The following is a 22,037-nucleotide window of genomic DNA, read 5'->3' on the forward strand; positions in this document are numbered from 1 at the left end:
AGACATCAACGTCCCGCAGATGAGCCATAATGTCGGCCACTATTTTCATAAATACCCGGGGTGCTTCTGAGAGACCAAAGGGAAGGGCTCTATACTGATAATGACAGATTATACTGTCTATTGAAACCGCCACTCTAAGGCCTGTTTCACACTTCCGTTTTATCAAATCCGTCAAAATCCGTTGGTTTCTGTAAAAAAAAAAAAAAAAAAAAACCACACAGATCTGCCGTTTTTTTGCAGGATCCGTTTTTTTTCCATAGCGGTTACCGCAGATCCGTCAAAAAACGGATCTGTTTTTTAAAAACGGATCCGTTTCCATCAAAAAAACAGAAACGGATCCGTTTGGCGGACACAAACGGAAGTGTGAAACAGGCCTAAGGAACTGCTGGAAATCTGCGTGGATAGGTACATGATCGTACGTGTCTTTCAAGTCCATGACTGTCATAAAACACCCTTCAAACAGCATTTTCATTGTTGAATTGATGGACTCCATTTTAAAGGTGCGATTAACCAAAAATTCATTAAGGAACGTAAATTAATAATCGTTCTAAATATTTTATCTGGTTTTTGGATCAGGAACAACAGAGAGTAGAAACCTCTACCACGATGTTTTTCAGGCACAGGCTCAAGACCTCCACTTCTAAAGCAGCTTGTTTGAGGGGTGAAGATCTTGAGGGAGTTGGTTTAAAGGTATCCCGGGAACATGAGTGACCAACCTGAGTCTGGTGGATATTACATTCTGCACCCAGTCACCATTGCTGATCTGAAACCATGCTGGGAGGAAGGATGACAGTCTACACTCCACGGGAATTGTTAGTCATTGGTTCGGTCTCTTCTGTTCTCTCGATGAGCGCCTGAGCATGAAACCTGTACCTCTTCTATCCTCCCATCTGGGACAGTCTCCATTAGGTGAAGGATTTCACCTTCTCCCCTGACCGAATCTCCTATTAAATGGACCTTGGTAGGATGCGGACCAAAGACTTGGGAATCTTTTGTTATCATCCCCGGCTTTCTCAAGCAGTTCGCCCAGGACTGCCCCGAACAAGTATTCCCCCCTCACACGGGATAGTACAGAGTTTTGCTCTGGATTGAATGTCTCCCTGCCAGCACTTTAATGCGGCTTGTAGAGCCCTGTGGCTAGAGTCCTGCTACCCTGGTGGCCATTCTTACTGCATCAGCTGAAGCATCTGCTAGGAAGGCTGCGCCCTCCTGGAGTGGTAGGGCCCCAAGAATTGTCTGTCTAGACGTTCCCTATTTTAACTGCGACTCTAACTGGTCCAACCAGACCATCATGGACCTGGTTGTGGATGTTGATGCTACTGCTGGTCTTAAGGAACTGGCTGCCATCTCCCAGGTACTTTTGAGGAAGGTATCTGCCTTCTTATCTAAAGGATCTTTAAGGGACCCCATGTCCTCAAAGGGTAGTGAGGATCTTTGCCTCTGCAATTGCCACATCTAATTTGGGGGCCTTGTCCCAAGTGCCCACCGTTGGGTCAAAGGGGTATCTACGCTTGAGGGCTGGTGGTAGTGACAAAAAAAAAAAAAAAAAAAAAAAAAAAAAACACCCCCACACAAGCTCAGCCCAGAAAAACAGGTTGGAAACAAGCGGATTGCAGACCCCTAATCCTATCACACAACTAGCAGTAGCCGTGGAGTGTTCCTACGGTGATCCTAGACACCTTGTCACAGCCAGAGATCTACATAAGCCTAAAGAGAGAAAAGGGAAAAACCTGACTGCCCCAGAGCAGACCCCAAAGCAAATGGCAGCCCCCAACATATGACAGTGAAGCAAGATGAAAACACTAACAGATAGAAAGATAGGTTGAGCAAACGATGGGGCCCAAGCTAACTAAAAAGGACAGGATAGAAAAGCTGCTGTCTGCAATCTGAGAAAACCCTGCTAAAAATATTACCAACACAACTGATCAAAAAGGACCCTGAAGTCACTAGACTTCAAACCCTATATCAGCACTCGAATATTCTGGAAGCAGAGCAAAAGAGAACACTGATCAAGGGGAAAAAAAAAAAAAAAAAAAAAAAAAAAAAAAAAAAAAAAGGAGTCCAGTACACCCCCAGCTGGGGATGACTGAACTCCCAAAAAAAAAACAAAAAAAAAAAAAAACCATGGTAAACAAAACCAAAACTAATAAGTTAAATAGCAGAGCAAAAATTTTTTTTGGGAAGCAGGAATCAGACTGGTCTCCAAGAATCCAGCAGAGAAATCACCAGCAACTCAGAATGGTGTCGGCTGCCTTATATCTAGTCAGAAGTTCCCGTTACCCAGTCACCATCCACCTGATCAGGTGTTTGGTAATCAGCCTCACTACCTTCCTTCACCAGAAGAGGGAGATCCTCAGACACAAGATGAATGAACAGATGAGCTCACAACAGGCCCCGTCAGAGTGAACATTTACGAAGATCACTTACCAGTGCACACAATTAAGTACTGGAGAATGAGGGGGATTTTTCCCCCCTCAGTCGATGCTCCTGTCCGCCTAGAGGAGCCTCTGACTGGATTGGTCACTCCGTCCCGCACCTTACCGTCACAGGCCTCTTTTGTTTGACCTGCCAAAGGTCATCCAGGGGCGGTAGTGATTGCCGTTGCTTCTGCTTGCTCTCCATTACTGTGCGCAATAGTGTGGCCAAGGCATGGCACCCATCTAGGGTCCTGCCTATATACCCCTCATGCGGACAGCAGATTTCCTCCTGTTGAAGAAGTTGGGTCTGAGATGCCAGATGGCTTTGCATGCCATGAACTTCCATGGTGAAATTTGATTTATGTGTCCAAATCTGCGCTGTTGATAGTGGATGGACAATATTCTTCAAAGCTTTATTACAAACAGGCTAACAGTTTGTTTTGAGGTCATGCAAGACTCCTTCCTCAGGGCAATACCATAGGTTGTCCTGAGGAAGAGGTCCTGCATGACCTTGAAGTGCATTGACCATTAAGCTGTTTGAAATAAAGATGAAGGATGACCAACTTCAAAGCATTATCAGCAGCACAGATTTGGACACACCCGGTGTCAACCATTAGCCTTGGTTTCTGGACCTGTGTCCTGCAGCAGCTGATCCATGCTTTTCACATGTTGTCTAGTTGCAACACCACAAGGCAAGCATCCCATGTTTTTAACCAGATAAGACCCCATTTGTGCTCCAGATTTTCTACTTCTATGAAAGCTTTTATGTCAAGACATCATTACTAGGAAGTGCAAAGTCTCATTGGCATAACAGTCAAGGTGACCCTGTGATGCCTGTGGCATGTTATAGTACCCATATGACTCACACTGTAGTGATAACCTCAGTGAACACACAAGACATTTGCATAAGTGAGAAAAGTTTATTAAAAACACTTGCAAGGACAATTAAAGCAGATTCTATTGGCAATTGCCAGGTACAAGGTTCTAATGCCTTCATGCCATGTTGGCGGTTGTAGGAAAGATAAAAGCCAACATAACCCGGCTTTACGGTCACAATGGATATGTTTGGCCAGAGCAGTTTACTAAAATCTATTGCAGCTTGCCCTAGTCAAGTTTAGTCAGGTTTGCAGGACTGCTCAGGCAAAAGTTCTACAATGGTTTTAGTGTAAAGATGTCATGCTATCAAAAGTTGTCACTATAATAAAAGTTAATAAAAATTCAGACACTTGCCCAGCAGTGTCCATCTAAAAACCAGACCAACATGGTTGATCTGAAGGTAAGTGCTACACAAGTCATTTCCAGTTCTGTCAAAGGGGAATAGATTCAGGGAGGGTTATAAGGGAAACCTGCATGTACCTGCAAGATAAGAGGCAAGATTAGATTGACTTCCCACCATCAAGAGGACAATGTTTTTATATAGTCATGCACTTACTTTGGAGTCTTATATTTCTCCCTGATGGCTTGATTGGGTGCATAGAGGCAGGTTCTGTGCAGGTCAATGAGACAAGGTGCCAAGTCACTCAGGCTATAGCCAGTAAAGGCTTGAAGAGTGTCAGGCTGTTGAGAGATCAGGTGAGGCAACATTGACACAACTTGGCTAGATTGCTGATAATCAGAGTACCTATCACCAAGACTGATTTCCATTGTAACATGGAAGTTTTATTAGACTAAGGGGTGGTCTCATGAAGTCTTTAAGTGCCTCCATCCCAGCGCAGGCTTGTAGTACGGTCACAAGCAGAGGTAGGACTGAAACTGGTAGGATCCAGCAGACCCAAGAGCAGCACTTGCAAGTTTCTTAAACTTTAAAGGGTGTGCACACAGCAGATTCTGCTGCAGATTTGGCCGCTGCGGTGTACAGTACCATAATATCCTATGGATATTAAAAACTGCAGTGCAGATGGTGTGGATTTTTCCCCACACGGTTTCTAAGCCACAGAAAGAATTGACATGTCGATTCTGCTGCGGTTTGCCATCTCCATTGTGGAGATGAAAAACCACAGGCTAATCCGCAGGTCTTTTGACCTGTGGATTTTACAAATTCCATGCGGCCAAATCCACAGCATGTGCACATACCCCAAGTGCGGCTCTCCCTTGGAAACCAGCCATCACTGACTCATGCAGTGTATTTCTATTCAGAACGTCAGGAAGAGGTTAGTGTCCATGCATCAGTAAGCTGCATTGTGGTTAAGGGGTTAAGCAATGGTTGACAAGTCAGTCAGTGTGGCCCATGGAGCTCCTTTGCTGAACAGACTCCATTTAGCTGGATTACTACAGCTTGACTCCATCAGGTGGAACAAGAACAAAGCTTCCATTTGAAAACCTTTAAATGTAGCAGCGTCCATACTCACCCAAAAAAGTTGGTTTATTGTATAGTTGGCGAGAGCATAAGCAGCGGCTGCAGTTACTGATGGAAGATACTTCAAGAAAGGCTCGTCCTGGAGAAGTGTGAGCTCTGACATGTACTGGAAGAGATTTTTAAATTCTTTTATTAAACCATAAACAGATGTACAATACACATGCTTAACATTATATACCAGTATAATACACATGCTTCATACAACATTGAAATGTAAAGCAAAATGTGCATACCAGTTGTATACAAAAGAGCAAAACATATGCCAATTAAATCACAATGGTATTGTGTTATTATTCCAGTGATGAGATCTACCCAACTTCTAAACCGTACCTACATCTACAAGAAAAAAAAAAAAAAAAAAAAAAAAAAAAAAAAAAACCTATACTGCAGCCTACTTCCACATAATGAGCTGTTTATTATGTGACCTCTCCACTCTACAACGTGAGGCGAGGGGAATTCCACCTCTCCCAAATCTTTTTGAATTTACCTGGGCACCCTCTGTTTTGATATAACGTGCGTTCATATGGGATAATCGAATTCACCAAGTTAATCCAGGACCTGAGAGGGAGATGAACTTTCCACCACAATGCCATAAACAGTGTCTCCTGTAGGAAAATCCTGACATTGACCCCATGTCTCCTCATCCCATACTCCAAATAGGCAGACCAGTGGCTCAAGGGGAACAGGAATTTGTACCAGAGATGTCAATAGTAATGTCACCTCCCTCCATTATTGTGCAACGATAGGACAGCACCAGATCATATGAATAGAGTCTGCATCTATTGAATGACATATCAAACATTCCGATGACTTGTATTGGCCCATCTTAAAGAGTTGAGTTGGAGTCAAATATGATTGATATATAATTTTATCATCCTGTTATTAACAGATGGGAGATACCCAGATTGATGACTCCAGGGTTTCTTCCCACTCCTCTCCCCTTGTATCTGGAGTGAGCCTTTCCCATTTAATGGAGTCTATGGTAGATTCTGTTCCCATTGACAGCATATATATGGAGGAGATGAGACCTTGGGGGGGGGGGGCCCCCCCCTTGTGATTTAAGGATCCCATCAAGGGTAGAGATGAAATAGCATCATCTATACATCTCATGTGCGATTGAAAAGCTGACTTTAGTTGTAAATAACGAAAGAATTGGGACATTGCTGTTAACTTGTAATTGTTCAAAAGACAAAAGTTCCATGGTCATATAGGTCACCTATTGTAGAGACACTATACCGAGCCCAAAACTCGGCGGATGGATGTTCAAGTAATGCTGGAAGCAATTATTCCATAGGGGCATTTCAGCTACAATATCCTCAAATCCAACCACCCTTTTAATCTATTTCCATACTGATTGTGCCAGACAAAGCAGGGGTAACAGCCGCGAGACGTTTTCCTCATTTCCAAAAAACCCAGTGGGCAACTAATGTGTGGCATGAAGTAGATCTTCAGAATGAGGGAGGCAACCACCAGGCATCCATGTACTTATGGCTTTGGCCTGCCCAGCCAGATAATACAGAAAGAAATTGGGCAATGCTGCCCCCCCCTCCCTTCTTGGGTCTCTGCAGAGTGGATAGTTCAAGTTTGGGCCTGGTCCCCCCCCCTTCTTGGGTCTCTGCAGAGTGGATAGTTCAAGTTTGGGCCTGGTCCCCCCCCCCCCCCCCATAGAAGATGTGATCTGGGAATTCAGATTAGCAAAAAAAGGATCTGGGCACCACTACAGCACTGTTGGAGAAAGTAGCTAAGCTTGGGAGTAATATCATTTTAATTAAATACATCTGGCTACAGACAGTGGAAGTTTACCCCAGATTGCATATTTGGCTTTGACCATCTCCAGCAGTGGATGTATGTCAAGTTGCAGATCAAATTTACTGCCTTGAGAAGTGTGGCCACCCAGATATTTAAAACTGGTTACAATGGGTAGTAAGAGTCTCAAGTCGTGGCATTGGAGCCAGGGAAAGGCAATACCCCTGACGAGTTCCATGTAATGAAAATGGCTCAGATATGGAATTATTTACGATGACCCGGGCCTTAGGTTTCATGTATAAACTGACCCATTTTTGGAATTTATCACCGAATCCATACCTCTGCAAACATGCATGGAGAAAAGGCCATTCAAGAGAGACAAAGGCCTTGGCCGCATCAAGCGATGCAATGCCCATTCATTGTCCAGCACCAGAGAGCTATATTGGACCACTGACTGGACTCGTCTACTATTGATGAATATATTCTTACCAGGCATAAAATCAGTTTGGTCAGAGTGTATGAGATCTAATATGACCGAGTTCAACCTTTTGGCCAAGATTTTTGTAAAAATCATATAATCCACATTTACTAATGATATGGGCTGGTAAGATCCATGATCTAGAGGGTCCTTTCCCTCCTTTTTAGGAAGAGACATTTTCATGTGCAGTAGTTTAAGTTGTGACTTATTCCAAGGATTTGAGTCAAACAAGTGTTGTGGCTACAAGCGGTGTATGAATAACCAAGTATTAGGAATGAAGTGCAAGCTCCAGACATTACCATTGCTAGGTGCTCAGTCTTTGTGCTGACACTTTGCTTGTGAGTATACTGCAGGAGGAACTGATTGATTGTTGGCACCGTCAGATCAAAGGTCAATACTTTCAGCAGCAGGTGCTCCATGCGCAGAAGCTGCTTCTTCGTGTAGGTGTCATCAGTTATGTACACAAACTCATCCACATCGGGAGGGTAGATCTCCTCATATTTGCTAGAATGAAAGCTTGCTGTTATTTGAGACAAGTATAGGTAGAGCATAGAATCAAGCAGCTTTCTAGCGCCAATACATTTTTCCAGCAAGTTCTTTATTAGTGATGAGTGAGTATACTCATTACTTGAGACTTCCACAGCATGCTCGGGTGATCTGAGTATTTGGATGTGCTCAGAGATTTAGTTTGTTGCTGTAGCTGGATGATTTGTGGCCGCTATGTGCAAATTGCCTTTTCAGAGAGAAAGGACTTGAACTCTATAGCGCCACCTGTTGGTAGTAGCGATCCTACAAGTCACAATCAACCCTTTAACGAGTCTTGTAGTATGACTTAGGATAAAAACCAAATCAGAATCTCAATTTGCAGACAGTGTTTTGGGCTATTGGCCCTTGTCAGTGCAAAGTATGAAAACTTGTTGGCTAGGTGAGAGGCGCTGGACTGAGGTCTAAGGTTTCTCCTTGTGGAGAGTGACATACCAGCTCTGGCTCAAGGTAAGGAGGCTTATTTGCCATGCAATGCTCCTCTGGGAAATTTAATATGCAAATTGCCTCTTCAGAATGAAAGAGGACTTGAATTGTGGCTGCTAGACAGCCTGAATACATGTGGGCATTTCCTAACAGGCAATCCCTGCATGTGTTCAGGCTGTCTAGCAGCTGCAAGTCCTACAGCAACAAACTAAGTCTGAGCACATCCATATACAAGAGATCACCTGAGCATGCTTGGGAAATCTCAAGGAATGAGTATACTCGATCACTTCTTCATACCCCAGTGCTTTTGCAAGACAGATCAGATGTAGCCCCTGTTGGCATTTTTTGCTCCATCCCATTTACAGGCAGTTTCACATTGAGTGTACAGACCAGTGATATGTTAAACTGGCCTTGGATGGCAACAGTAAGGGGAGAACACTTGTACAGTCTCAGGGAGAGCAGAGAAAAAAAAAAAAAAAAAAAAAAAAAAAAAACAGATAAGCAAAGCAGCATCAGCTGTGCCAAAATAGGAACACAAAACTGCAGCACGATACACAGCTAGCATCCATCATGAGTTATTGAGAGGGACAGTCCCACCTGAACTTGCAAGGCTTGAGAAAAATCAGTGCTTATGACTTGCACTGTATTTTTAAAATGTAATACAAGGGAGTTAATGACACTAAACGGATCCAAGTCCACCACACAGGACAGGTGTCAGCTGTGTTATGACCAACATTGATCAGAGTTGGCTCCGACTGCCATTTTAGCCACTAGACTGGCATGCCCCTGTGAGGCACCTTGATAGTTGGGTGCCAGTGTATTTCTATAGAAGCAGGGGGCCTCTGGAAGACCACCCTCCCACAAGTAATTAAAGCACTATTTGGGACATGACCCCTCCCAGTGTACAATGCTCACTAGATTCTCCTTGGCTTCCCACAACAGATCTGCCACTACAGGTAGAGATGGGTAACAGCTGGTCTAACTATTGGGTTCAGTTGGATGGTGGGGGGCTAGGGAGACTTACGAGGCCAGGAGCATGGCGGCCGTTCCAACAAGCTGCAGCTTTCCCCTCAATACAGACATACAAGACAGAAACCTGTCCAGGTAGTTGATTGCAAGAAACAGGGTTTCACTACGGAGTTTGTACTCTTCTCGGACTTCAGCGAGCCAGTCCACCAATACGGTCCTCATGGCTGAAGTGATGTCAGGCTGCTTCCTCATGTAGAAAGGCTTTGGTCTATGTTTAACCTAGTAAGAGGTTAGAAGTTGAGCTGTCAATATTTCAGTTTAACAAGTACATTTACCAATTGAATGAAATGTCATTAGCACAGCTGAGCTGGCCATTTCTGGGCCAGATTAGCCTGTGATGAGGACATCAATGGCTTCTGTGCAGACTACAGTAGAATTGTACTTAGAATCTTGTTTTATAAAAGGACCTGTTTAAATGTTTTAGAAGCCTCAGTGCCATAGTCATGGGTACAGCATTTGTAAATGCAACCTTTACAGTGTTGGGTTTAAGGCTCCCTGGACATTAACAGAAGCAATTCCCTCTAGTGTAAACTTGTCAAGGAACTTGTAGCCTTGGGGGGGGGGGGGGGGGGGGGAATTTTCAAAATTGCAACTGCCTTGATAAGTTATAAGTTTTGGAAATCTATAATCCAGAGACTTAAGGGGTATTCCCATCTCCAAGACCTAGCCAAGCAGCTTAGGTATTCATGGTTGACTGCTCAATGATAGCTGGTCATAACCATTGTTCCCAAGCTACTGCAGTGCCAGCAAATTAGAATAACCATACCTACATATTGGGATAGGATCTTTCAGATGGGCATATCTGCAAGTTGCAAAGTTTCTCAGCTAGCATTTCAGAGATATGTACTGTACATATTTTTCAGACCTGAAGACTTGGTACTTTGGGATAGTGACCAGATGAGTGTACAGATATGGCTTGACAAACATGGACATGTGACAACATAAGTGATTTTTTTCTCCAGAAAAATCTACACATCCCACTCATGTATACGCAACACTGACCCAAGCCTGATCTTTACCAGAACTATAGATCAGGGACAGAGTTTAAACACTTTATAACAGGTTGACATATTAAGATGTCCCTCCACTCTGGGCATCAGAAGTTGTCACTACAGGTTAATCAGCAGTGCAGATTGATCGAGACTAGGGAGAAGAGACTCAGGATAATCTGGTTAAATCATTTACACACCTGCTTTATGGAGTTTTGGACAAGTGGATGGTCCCGTCAATGACTTCAGGCCATCTTTGAAGTATGTCTTCTAATAGGGCAACCCCATCTCATGACACATTTGGCTCTGATATAGTTCCTACAGTGTTGGCACTTGCAGTCCTGGGGCTCCTGCATGGTTGTGACCCAATCAGCGCTGCCATCACAGTCCCTGCTTTTGCACAAGTTGAACACAGAAGGAGCCTGGGCTGCAGCTGATCCCAGACTTAATCTTAATTCTAAGAGTGGAGACAGTGATGCCAGAGCTGGTTGAGCACTGCACACCACGTGTCATACAACCACATGAGCCCTAGGACCACAAGTGATGACACCTCCCCCCTGTGCTGAATATAGGCTTAGTTTTATTGGGTCAAGTGTGGTGTCCTAGTAGTGGACAATCCCTTTAAGTATGCAGCGTTATCACTAAAGGGGACTGCCCGCTGGGTTAAACAACTCAAAACTATAACTTTGAGATACCATCATTGACTCCTGCTCTAACTTTCTGCTGGCAGACTGTACTGTTATTTTGCAGGTGACAGGTTCCCTTTTAGTGACACTTCATTTCTCTTGTAGTTACTGCCTGGTGCTTTATTTTCCTCCTCTACTCACATTGGTGTTGGTCCTCAAACTCCTAAGAGGTCACCACTGTGGCATAGGAGCACAGCACCAAGTCTTTGATAGAAGTGCAGTTTAGACTTGCCATGTAGGAAGCACAGCCTGCTGATCTGCAGGAAGACATGGAGGGCAGCTACATGAGAAGAGCATATTCACTTCAGACCCAGGGTGGAGGGACATTCAATAACCAAGACTTCCCAGGTTAAGTTCCAATGACAAGTTTGATGCTGCACAAAGACAGCATCTTGTAGTTCCAGCAAAGTGAATGGGATTTATAGACGTCTCATACCCAATGTGCCGTCCTTACGCAGCATAACCTGCAGTGCTTATTTGAAAGCTGCATCATGTGATTTTCTTTGGGTTGTGGGCATTGAATTTTGTGCAGACTTACCCAATAACTATCAATAGTGATCAATGCCAAATATCTCAAGAGATCTTTAAAATAAAGTAACCCAATAGGTGAAAAGTAAAAAAAAAGTTTGACACTGCACCAAGTTAGGTGGAAGAGGTCAGAAATAAAGGGAGTGTCAGCACAAAGTGGCTAAAGCCGGAGCTGGTAGGCGTACAACTAGACTGACCAATTTGTTTGGTGCAGGGAGTGCCTAGGCTTGGTTTGATCAGTCATTATATGGTGACCGATTTCCTACGTTAAATGAATGGCTGTGTTAAATGCCTTCCCAGTCTAGAGGAATATTACTCACTTCAGCTTCACGCAGATAGTGATGAATCTCATCTATGTATTCTGCCACTGCTGAAACATCTGGATCAGTTTCAGAAGCTTCTTCTTCAGGTAGATATTGTAGTGTTGTGTCCATCATCATTGGGGATGCTGCATTTGTACAACACAAAAAAAGTTAGATCTTGTGTGGACCACAGACAAACGTGGGCCCTGAAGAAGCTACAAACCTGCACTGACATCCAGTACGAATTGGAACTTCTGCTTGGTCATATTGGCCTCCGATTGTTCCACACTTCGACGTCCTACTTGAGATGATCCGTTCCTTGGTTTACCTTCTGGTTCATCCACATAGATGGTAAAGCATGGCTTGGGGACCAACGCAGATTCATTTCCAGTGAACACTTTGCCAAGAGGAAACACATTCTCAGTGCCAGATGCAGGTTTTGCTGATGCAGTGCCCTACGAGAGAATCGTGAAAGTAAAGAGGGTAGTGTGAAATTAAGGTTCGTCATAAGGCATCAGGACCACAACTATAAGATTCAGTGTTCTCACTTCTCATAAGCATTTATGTAGGGTTCATTATACATAGAAGCCCCTTCCATTCATCAATACTAGGACCAGGTGCCTATATGTGAACATGTGCAGTTCTTCACTCATTTATACAGCAGTTCCAATAGCTGTACGGTTTGGAATGAAGAAGTGCATGATACTTCAAAGTGCATTGACTAAAACCATATGTCTAACTTCCAGAAAATGGAGTCTTCAAAAATCAGCAGCATGAACAAGTACATAAATGCTTCCTGGTTTCTATTGCAATTGGTGTGATGACATGTGGATCTGCAGCAGCTGAACATTTGAAAACTCACAATTCCATGGGTCAGGTTATCATAATCTGCCATTCTAAATGTTTATTGGATGAGACCCTAGTGTGCCATTTTTCTCCAGCCCATCTACCAAGTTCTGGAGATAAGATACTGACTGAGAAGCTGTACCAGATACGTTTCATTGGTCTCCAAGATCACTGAGGCCATCACGTCCACCAGCATCCTGATCCTGTAGCCTGTGGATAGGAACCTGGTGGCCATGACAGCCACTGGTGATCCTGCAGGAGAACTGTTGGAGGCAGCATGGGTTTAGATTCCTGCCAAGAACATGTCTTTATCCCCATGTCTTGCTGCCATCAGTTTTTGTAGGCCAGAACACCGAATATTCAGATTCTCATGCCAATTGGAAGTCCAGATACACACATTTTAAGTCAAATTTGCCAGAGTTGCCCCAAGTACACTGACATGATGACCCCTGTGACTATGCAGACGACTTACCAGGCTCAGCGATCTCTGGAGCTGATCATTTTCACTGATGACACCCAGCACTGTCCTCTGCATCTGCAGTGGGGGCAGGAGTAGGTTTGACTGAGCAAGTGCCTCCACTTTTGTTAAAGAAAGGTTTTTGTTGTAGCCATCAAGTCCTCCCATATTGGCATTTCCAACAAAGTGGATGTTGGATGAACTATTGCGATGCATTTCCAGTCAGACTTCAACTAGGGGAAAAAAAAAATAAAATCAGAGGATTACGTTATAGATGAACACCAGCCATTGTCCAATACCTCCACAATGTGAGAATATAGGCAAAGAATATACTTAAAAAAAAAATTTGCAGTCATGTTTACATGGTTTAATTGCTACTCTGAATCTAGGAAGCAAATGTGTACATGGCCTTTAGAGTTAGGCAACTTTAAAACCAAGCAGTTAGAATCAGGTTTAATTATAACACTACATGGTGGCTCAGTGGTTAGCACTGTAGTGTTGTAGCTCTGGGGTCAAATCCCACCAAGGACAACATCTGGAAGGAGTTGGCATGTTCTTGACAAGAGTATTTTCCTCCACTAAAGGTGGTTAACAGCCTTTAAAAGGAGGCGCATCACCCCTGAAGTGCCAGTTTAGCCATTTAGACCCTATACAAAGGGGCATTAGTTTTTTTGACAATATCACTAGATGGTGTTAGGGTACCGTTACACCAGTGAACCCGACAACTATATGGATTGCTGGTGCATTGCTAAGTGGTCACTAGTGAGCTGCCACACAGGCAGATCTCACCAGCGACATAGCAGGGGTCGCTACTTACCTGTCAGACGCGGCGATTCTGACGTCCTCCCGCCCGCGTCCACACGTCGCTCGTCAGCGCCCGACGAGAAGTGGTCCAGGACGTTCTCGCGCGACCAGCAATGAGCAGCGGGCGAGCCGGTCAGAGGCAAGTATCAGACAGTGATATTGCTGCTGCGTCACAGAAGCGGTGACATTTCAGCAATATCGCTATGTGTAACGGGGGCTTTACACCCATCAGTGTAGTAAGTGGACACAAGGCCAGAGTACACATAGCTTAACCCCTTACCTACAATTGACGTAATATTCCGTCCATGTGACCATGGACGGAATATTACGTCATGCCCTTTAATGCGACATCGCGACTTAAGTCGCGGTGATCGCATTAAAATGCCGATGCCATCTTACCTCAGGATAGATAGCCTCGGCATCCTGGGCAGTCTCCGCCCTGGCCCGCCCCTCTGAGCTGTGATTGGCTGTTCAATTCAGAACAACCAATCACAGCAATTCTCTTTGTTTCAGCCAATCAGATTGGCTGAAACAGGAATCTAGGCTAGGATCGAGTACCGATGTACTCAATCCTAGGACTGGTGCCTGGCAACGCCAGGCACCGGAGAAAAGTCCCCAGATTGGCGCGATCGCCGATCTAATCGATCGCGCCAATCGCAGCGCACAGTGGCGCAATATCGCCGCTGTGCCCTGCCGGTACCGGCGCTGTAATAGCACCGATCCTAGGCCAGAGCCTAGGACAGGCCCAGCAGGCGCGATCGATTAGATCGGCGATCGCGCCAGCCACGGTCACCATGTGACCGCTCTGTGCCCTGCTGATGACCTGGCCATGACCTGCCTAGGAATCGGAGCTGCGAGCTCTGATCCTAGGCAGTTACCATGGTCACCAGGCAGATCAGGGATTGGTGGGATCGATGTAATCATTCGATCCCACCAGTGACAGGTCACAGCAGCGATGTGACCGCTCTGTGACCTGCCCCCTGACCTGTCTGCAGGGGTCCTCACTCTAGCCGAGGATTCCTGCAGAGAGGTCGGACGCAGCAAGAGCTCCTGTGCTGGGTATTGTGGTGCCACAGCTTGTAGCATCACAATCCCTGCAGAAGAAGGAAGAAGAAAGAAAACTACAGCTGTAAGTGTTAATTGATCCCTGATCCCCTGCCCAATCTATCTTCACCCCCCCACCTATCTTCATCCCCCCCCCCCCCCCCCCCCCCCCTTTTACCCCCTCCACCCCCCCCCCTTTTGCGCCGCCTCCGTGTGCAGCCGCCAAGCGTTAATCGGTGACGCAGTTCACCGATCAACACTTGTGCTCGCTTTTTTTTACTCCGCACACATCCCGTTTTCATTTTTTTCTCCCCCCCCCCCCCCCCCATTGTGCCACCTAACTACAACCCTAACTGACCCCTGCCCAATCTTTCTTCATCCACCCCAATCCCCCATCCCCCTATTTTTACCCCCCTCCACCCCACTTTTGCGCCACCTCCGTGCGCAGCCACCGAGCGTTGATCGGCGACGCAGTTCACCGATCAACACTCGTGCTCGCTTTTTTTCCTTCGCACACACATCCCGTTTTTCATTTTTTTTCTCCTCCCCTTGTGCCACCTAACAACCCTAACTGACCCCTGCCCAATCTCTCTTGATCCACCCCAATCCCCCCCCCCACCCCACTTTTGCGCCACCTGCCTGCCGTTTTAAATTTCTCCCTTTTGTGCCACCTAACTACAACCCTAACTGTTGATCCCTGTCCGATCTCTATTCATCCACCCCAATCCCCCCAGCCCCCTCTTTTTACCCCCCTTTGTGCCGTTTCCGTGTGCACATTTAGCAGCCGCTGAATTTTGATAAGTGACGCAATTCACTTATAAAAGTTCGTGCCGGCTGTTTTCCATTTTTCTTTCACCCCCCCCCCCCCTTTGAGCCACCCCTGTGCACACATCCAGCAGCCACTGAATTTTGGTAAGTGACGCCGTTCACTTACCATATCTAGGTCCTGCTGTTTTAGACTTTTTTTCCCCACATTTCCTTTTAGCTTTTTCTTACAGGATAGTGTGCACCAATCACTAGCCCCCCACCACATACAGTTATAAATAAGGTACAACCAAGCACCATATTTACACAAAAAAAAATGTCCCGCCCATCACGTTCCTCCCAACAGCGCTATTCAATGGAGGAGGCATATTCTGTGACCTGCCCCCTGACCTGCCTCTGACCTGTCTGACCTGTCTGCAGGGGTCCTCACTCTAGCTGAGGATTCCTGCAGAGAGGTCGGATGCAGCAAGAGCTCCTGTGCTGGGTATTGTAGTGCCACAGCTTGTAGCATCACAATCCCTGCAGAAAAAGGAAGAAGAAAGAAAACTACAGCTGTATTCTGCATATTCTTACCTTGCCTCCGACACTGATAGCGAGGATGACGATCCGACTTTTCTTTATTTTTCGGATTCTTCATCCTCTTCTTCCCCCTCATCTTCCTCCTCGGGTCCTGCGGAACCGCCACGCAGACGCTCCAGGACAGAAGATGAGGCAGCGCCCACCATGCCCGCAGCTGATTCAGCAGACCCTGTGTGGACCTCGCCCCCCGAAAGTTACGAGCCACTGATTCCTGATTTTGTGGCAGAATCAGGAATCAAGTTTGACACCACCGGCCTCACAGAAATTGACTTTTTCAAAGTCTTTTTCTCTGAGGATTTTGTTAACCACATGGTGGCGCAAACTAATTTGTACGCTCGGCAATTTTTGGAGCAAAACCCGCTATCATCCTATACTAACTGGTCTCCTGTGGATGCAGTTGAAATGACGAAGTTTTGGGGCCTGGTCCTCCACATGGGTATCCTGAAGAAGCCTGAAATTTTGCAATATTGGAGTGTTGATATTTTATACAACACTCCAGTGTTCCAAATGGTCATGGCCCGGACGCGTTTTCAGGCCATCCTCAAGTTTCTGCATTATAACGATAATGCACAGTGTCTCGCACGAGATGACCCCAACTTTGACCGTCTGTTCAAAGTTCGGCCGGTCATCGAACACTTCAACAAAAAGTTTGCTGAAGTGTACGTGCTCCAAAGGAACATCTGCGTGGACGAGTCCTTGGTCCATTTTAAGGGCTCGGATTCCGTCAATACCTGCCCAGTAAGAGGGCCAGGTACGGAATCAAACTCTATAAGCTGTGTGAGTGTACCTCAGGGTACACCCACAGGTTTAGAGTGTACGAAGGAAAGGACACCAGGATTGAACCCCCTGAGTGTCCTCCTGACCTGGGAGTGAGTGGGAAAATTGTGTGGGATTTGGTGCACCCACTGCTGGATAAAAGTTGTCACCTCTACACTGATAACTTTTATACCAGTGTCCCACTCTACAAAGCCCTCTTTGCATGAGGTACCGCAGCTTGCGGTACTGTCCGCAAAAATCAGAGAGGCCTCCCGAAGACGCTACTTGGGCAGATGCTCCGAAAAGGTGAGAGCAGGGCCCAATGTAGCGACCACCTGCTGGTGGTCAAGTACAAGGACAAGAGGGATGTCTTTCTCTTGACCACCATACACGGTGATGGCAGCGCCCTCAGCACTGTATGGGGTACCTCGGCACAGGTCAGCAAACCTGAATGTGTGCTGGGGTACAATAAAAACATGAGGGGCGTTGATCGCTACGATCAATACCTCCAACCGTACAATGCTTTGAGAAAGGCCAAGGCGTGGTACAAAAAGCTGGTCGTGCACATCGTCCAATTGGCAATGCTCAACGCATTCCTATTGTCACAATGTGCATGCCCCAGCGATAAGTCGTACCTTCAGTTTCAGGAGGTAGTGGTTAAGGCCCTGATGTTTGGCACTCTGGAAGGAGCAGGCCCCAGAACTTCTGGAACTGCAGGTGCTCGTATTGTACCAGGTCAGCATTTCCCGGGGGAGGTCCCGCAAACTGGAAAAAAGAGGTAAATCGCAAAAAAGGTGCCGAGTGTGTTACAAAAACAGAATACGCAAGGACACCATTTATCAATGCGACACCTGCCCCGAAAAACCTGGCCTATGTATGAAGGATTGCTTCAAATTGTACCACACCTCAATGCACTACTAAATTTCGTTACCGGAAACATTAGATTAGTTGGGGCACATCTAGATAAGTTCCTTGGGGGTCTAGTTTCCAAATCAATGTCACTTGTGGGTTTTTTTTTTTTTTTACTGTTTAGGCACATCAGGGGCTCTGCAAATGGAAAATGACGCCCACAGACCATTCCATCTAAGTCTGCATTTCAAAACGTCACTCCCTTCCGACCCTGCCGTGTGCCTAAACAGTTTTTTCCCCACATATGGGGTACCAGCGTACTCAGGACAAATTGGACAACAACTTTTGGGGTCCAACTTCTCCTGTTACGCTTGGGAAAATTGAAAATTGGGGACTAAACGATCATTTTTGTGGGCACAAAATAGGATTTTTTATTTTCACGCCTGGGCAGTATAAACTTTAGTGAAACACTTGGGGGGTTCAAAGTTCTCACCACATATCTAGATAAGTTCCTTAGGGGGTCTAGTTTCCAAAATGGGGTCACTTGTGGGGGGTTTCCACTGTTTGGGCACATTGGGGGCTCGTCAAACGCAACATGGCGTCCGATCTCAATTCCAGCCAATTTTAGGTTGAAAAAGTCAAACGGCGCTGCTTCTCTTCCGAGCCCTGCCGTGCACCCAAACAGTGGTCCCCCCCCACATATAGGGTATCAGCGTACTCAGGACAAATTGGACAACAACTTTTGGGGTCCAATTTCTCCTGTTACCCTTGGGAAAATTAAAAAATTGTTGCTAACAGATCATTTTTGTGACTAAAGTTAAATGTTATTTTTTTCCTTCCATGTTGCTTCTGCTCCTGTGAAGCACTTGAATGGTTAATAATCTTCTAGAATGTAGTTTTGAATAGCTTGAGGGGTTCAGTTTTTAGAATGGTGTCACTTTTGGGTATTTTCTGCCATATAGACCCCTCAAAGTGACTTCAAATGTGAGGTGGTCCCTAAAAAAAATAAAAATGGTTTTGTAGTAAAAATGAGAAATCGCTGGTCAACTTTTAACCCTTATAACTTCCTAACCAAAAAAATGTTGTTTCCAAATTTGTGCTGATGTAAAGTAGACATGTGGGAAATGTTATTTATTAACTATTTTCTGTCATGTAACTCTCTGGTTTAAGGTCATAAAAATTCAAACTTTGAAAATCGCAAAATATTCTAAATTTGCCATATTTCCGTTTTTTTCATAAATAAACGCAAGTTATAGCGAAGAAATTTTATCACTAAAGTGAAGTACAATATGTCACGAGAAAACAATGTCAGAATCGCCTAGATCCGTTGAAGCGTTCCAGAGTTATGACCTCATAAAGGGACAGTGGTCAGAATTGTAAAAATTGGCTCGGTAGTTAACGTGCAAACCACCCTTGGTAGTGAAGGGGGTATTCCAATCTCAAATATCCTATCCCAATGTATTAGGTGTAATAGCAGGTACTTAGTTAAAATTTAGTCCAGTCCTTCTGATTATCCATGTTTCTTTCCTCTTGTTCAGGCATTAGGTATCCATGGATGCAACCACTAGCAGCTAGTCAACACCACCAGTTGTCATAACCATGGATACTGAAGGCCCTGCAATGCCTGCACATGAGGAGAGATACATAGCTAGTCAGAAGAACTACACCAAGTTTCTAATTGGAGGTTTTGTTAGTATTATTATACCTGCTATAAATTGGAACAGTACCTTGGAGATAGGAATACCCCCTTTAAATATCAAGAAGCCAGTTTAATAGCATGTACTGCAAGTTTAGCTTCAGAAATGACGAGTTGCTGCTGTGGGTTCTAGCAGGGAAAATCCACCGGTTAGCATACTGTCAATAACAAGCCTGTAGCATTAGTTAAATCAGCTTTTACCATACACCATCCTCATGCCCCCCCAACACAATACTGAGGAAATCCTGGGGTGTGGGGGGCTGTGGAACAGGACGTTAGGAAACAGATTTACATCGTGGATTCACTCCAAACCATATGGATTATGTCAGCCATTGTTCTGCTAGGATAGACAGCCGGCACAAGGTTTTTCCATCATTAGCCCCCCATACACACTTCAGACTAATGTGCTGTCATATTACAGCCATTGACTTACAGTAACTTTTAGCCACGGTCAGGACGTGAGACATTGCTCCACAGAGGAGACGTGTCCAGCCATTAACGGAAATGGCAGCGGATAAGCAAAGACTTCAACCCGCTGAGCCAACTGTCACCATGGTGTGTGGCACCTGCCAGCGAGTGGACATCCGAGCGGCACAGTTACCAGGTCTAGAGCAACATTTCAGCAACCCCTAGAGGGATTTACCTGTCCACGGATGAGGTATACGTTTACACAAGATGCAGTGAGAGGCTGCGGTCACACCATCAGTATTTATAAGCCAAAACCAGGAGTGGAACAGTCAGAGGAAAAGTACAGTGGAAAGACAGCACCACTTCTGGATTTATCACCTACTCCTATTTTTGTCTTACAAATACTGAGGTTAAAAAAAAAAAAAAAAAAAAAAAAGAAAAACTGACCACATACTGACTGAACGTGGCCTTAGAGGCTTTTACATGGCAAGAAAGAATCAGGACACAATCACAATCCTGGCACCAAGCAAGGAAAAATTTAGATATATACGTTTCTACAAGTTAGGATGAGGGGGGAAAAATCCCACACTGGTAGAAGCTGATAGATCAGTGGTGGCAAAACTATGGAACAAATGCCAGAGGAGGTACTCAAAGCCCACTGGGCACAGCCCCCACCCACCCAAGATCCAGGGTCATAGTGAGTGCAGAGGGCAGGAGGACCAGCAGACACCAATAGCACCTGGATGTTAGTCTGCAATACCGGCCAGAGGCCACCATCACATCAAGCACAGCATGGGAACAAGTTTAGTCATGGAGGGGCAGCACATCAGTATTTTGGTGATACTGCCATGTTAGAAGCGATACAAGACTAGGACAATTAACACTATCCAACCCATACTGGAGCTCAGATTAGCATAGGATAGGTTTGTCAGGAGGATTGAGACCCCAACCTGGTGATCTGCCACAGCCCTGGGCCCAGCTGCTGTACACAGGCTTGTTGGCCCCCAGTGCCCCATAAATGCTCACCCTTGTCAAGTTGACAAACATTCTACATTATATATTTCTTTTTCTCCATACACAGCACGAGGAGAGACCGGCACCAGCTTGCTAGTCATGGGCTTAACCCCTTTCTGCCATCAGACAAACAGTACATCCAATGGCAGCACCCCCGCTTTGATGAGGGCTCCTGTTTTGACCAGCTGACATGTGCCCACAATAGGCACAGGTGTAATAGTGATCCACCTGCACCCATTAACTAGTTAAATACCACTGTCAAACACTGACAGCAGCATTAAACAATCTTTCCCAGCCATCTGGCCAGAAACAGTCACTGGTGACCCCTGTCACATGATCAGGGGTCATCAGTACAGTGGCATGACAGCCAGAGGTCTCCTTGAGACCTCTATGGTTGTAGATGCCAGTCTGCTATGAGCACCACCCTGTGGTCAGCTACATAGAGGCAATCTGAGCATTGTTCTCTGTTACACAGCATGCTAAAACCAATGATATCATCCAAAAGTTCAACTCAACCAACAAAAAAAAAAAAATAAAAAATAAAAAGTACTCTCACATGGCCATGTTGACAAAAAAAAAAAAAAAAAAAAGTTAAGGCTCTGGGAAGAATGGGAGCAAGAAATGAAAACAAAAAAACTCCAGACATTAATGGGTTAAAGCCCAGCTCTTGCCCATGATGCCAAGGGGCAGCAGTGATGTGCCAACATGCTGGGTGAGGGGCAGCACCCCCAGCACAAACTTGAATTAGTAGACTGTCCAGTAACAGCACACATTCCTACAGCCGCCACACACCACAGGCTGCAGCCGATCCTTACCCACTGATCGCCCACCTGTTCCGTCCTCCGCTCCCGCTCTGCCTCACCAGCCCGCACACCCGCTTTTTATTAGAGGTTGGTGGGAAATGCTGATTGCATGCAGCCGTGCAAGAGGCGCGCGTGTCGGGCGCAGGCTGGCAGTGTACATGGCCGGGGAGCTCCCGCTGCCTCTGATCATCGCTAAACACAAACCGGTGCATTCAATCCGCCCGCTCTTCGAGTGCTGACCAATCAGGAAGCTCCTCAGAGGCGTCACGTGGTCCCGTCGTCCTAGAGACTTTAGAGCGGCGTGCCGAGAGCGAGCAGGAGGCAGCGTCTCCATGGTGACCGGTGACAGCGCTGTCATCGCTCAGCCCTGAGCTGTCAGTGTCATGGTGGCATTCGCTCCAGCTCCTCTCAGTGGTCATTCAGCTTTCCGAGGCCCCTGAAAGGCATCTCAATAAAGTGGTGAAATGAGAGGCGACCCGCGTTCACACCATCCAGCATTTGCCTTTTTTTGTTATT

The 22,037-nt window shown here is 45.6% G+C and overlaps 1 protein-coding gene across 2 annotated transcripts; it reads right to left on the reverse strand.

The window, feature by feature from the left end:
- Positions 1-3,323: 3,323 nt before the first annotated feature.
- CCNA1 (cyclin A1) lies at positions 3,324-21,690 on the reverse strand. 2 transcript variants are annotated; one of them, XM_073583235.1, is made up of 9 exons: positions 21,534-21,690; positions 12,819-13,036; positions 11,724-11,955; positions 11,519-11,646; positions 8,991-9,214; positions 7,297-7,501; positions 4,766-4,879; positions 3,850-3,974; positions 3,324-3,773 (listed from the first exon to the last, which is right to left on the reverse strand). In XM_073583235.1, the coding sequence occupies exons 2-9, from the start codon at positions 13,017-13,019 to the stop codon at positions 3,725-3,727; spliced, it is 1,278 nt and encodes a 425-aa protein (XP_073439336.1). In that variant the 5' UTR covers positions 13,020-13,036; positions 21,534-21,690; the 3' UTR covers positions 3,324-3,724. The 2 variants fall into 2 exon arrangements, with proteins under 2 accessions (XP_073439336.1, XP_073439337.1); XM_073583236.1 differs by lacking the exon at positions 21,534-21,690 and adding an exon at positions 17,387-17,510.
- Positions 21,691-22,037: the final 347 nt, after the last annotated feature.

The sequence above is a fragment of the Dendrobates tinctorius genome, unplaced genomic scaffold (genome assembly GCF_039654945.1).
Source record: "Dendrobates tinctorius isolate UK_male_01 unplaced genomic scaffold, ASM3965494v1 ptg000075l, whole genome shotgun sequence".
Classification (NCBI taxonomy): Eukaryota; Metazoa; Chordata; class Amphibia; order Anura; family Dendrobatidae; genus Dendrobates; species Dendrobates tinctorius.

Bases quoted from the DNA above. Each gene is read 5' to 3' on its own strand.
- CCNA1 (XM_073583235.1), bottom strand. From the start codon at position 13,019: ATGCATCGCAATAGTTCATCCAACATCCACTTTGTTGGAAATGCCAAT. The intron at 4,880-7,296 runs GTAATGTCTGGA...AATCTCTTCCAG, and splicing joins AGACTGAGCACCTAGCAATG to TACATGTCAGAGCTCACACT. The intron at 3,975-4,765 runs GTGAGTATGGAC...ATCTCTCAACAG, and splicing joins CAATAAACCAACTTTTTTGG to CCTGACACTCTTCAAGCCTT.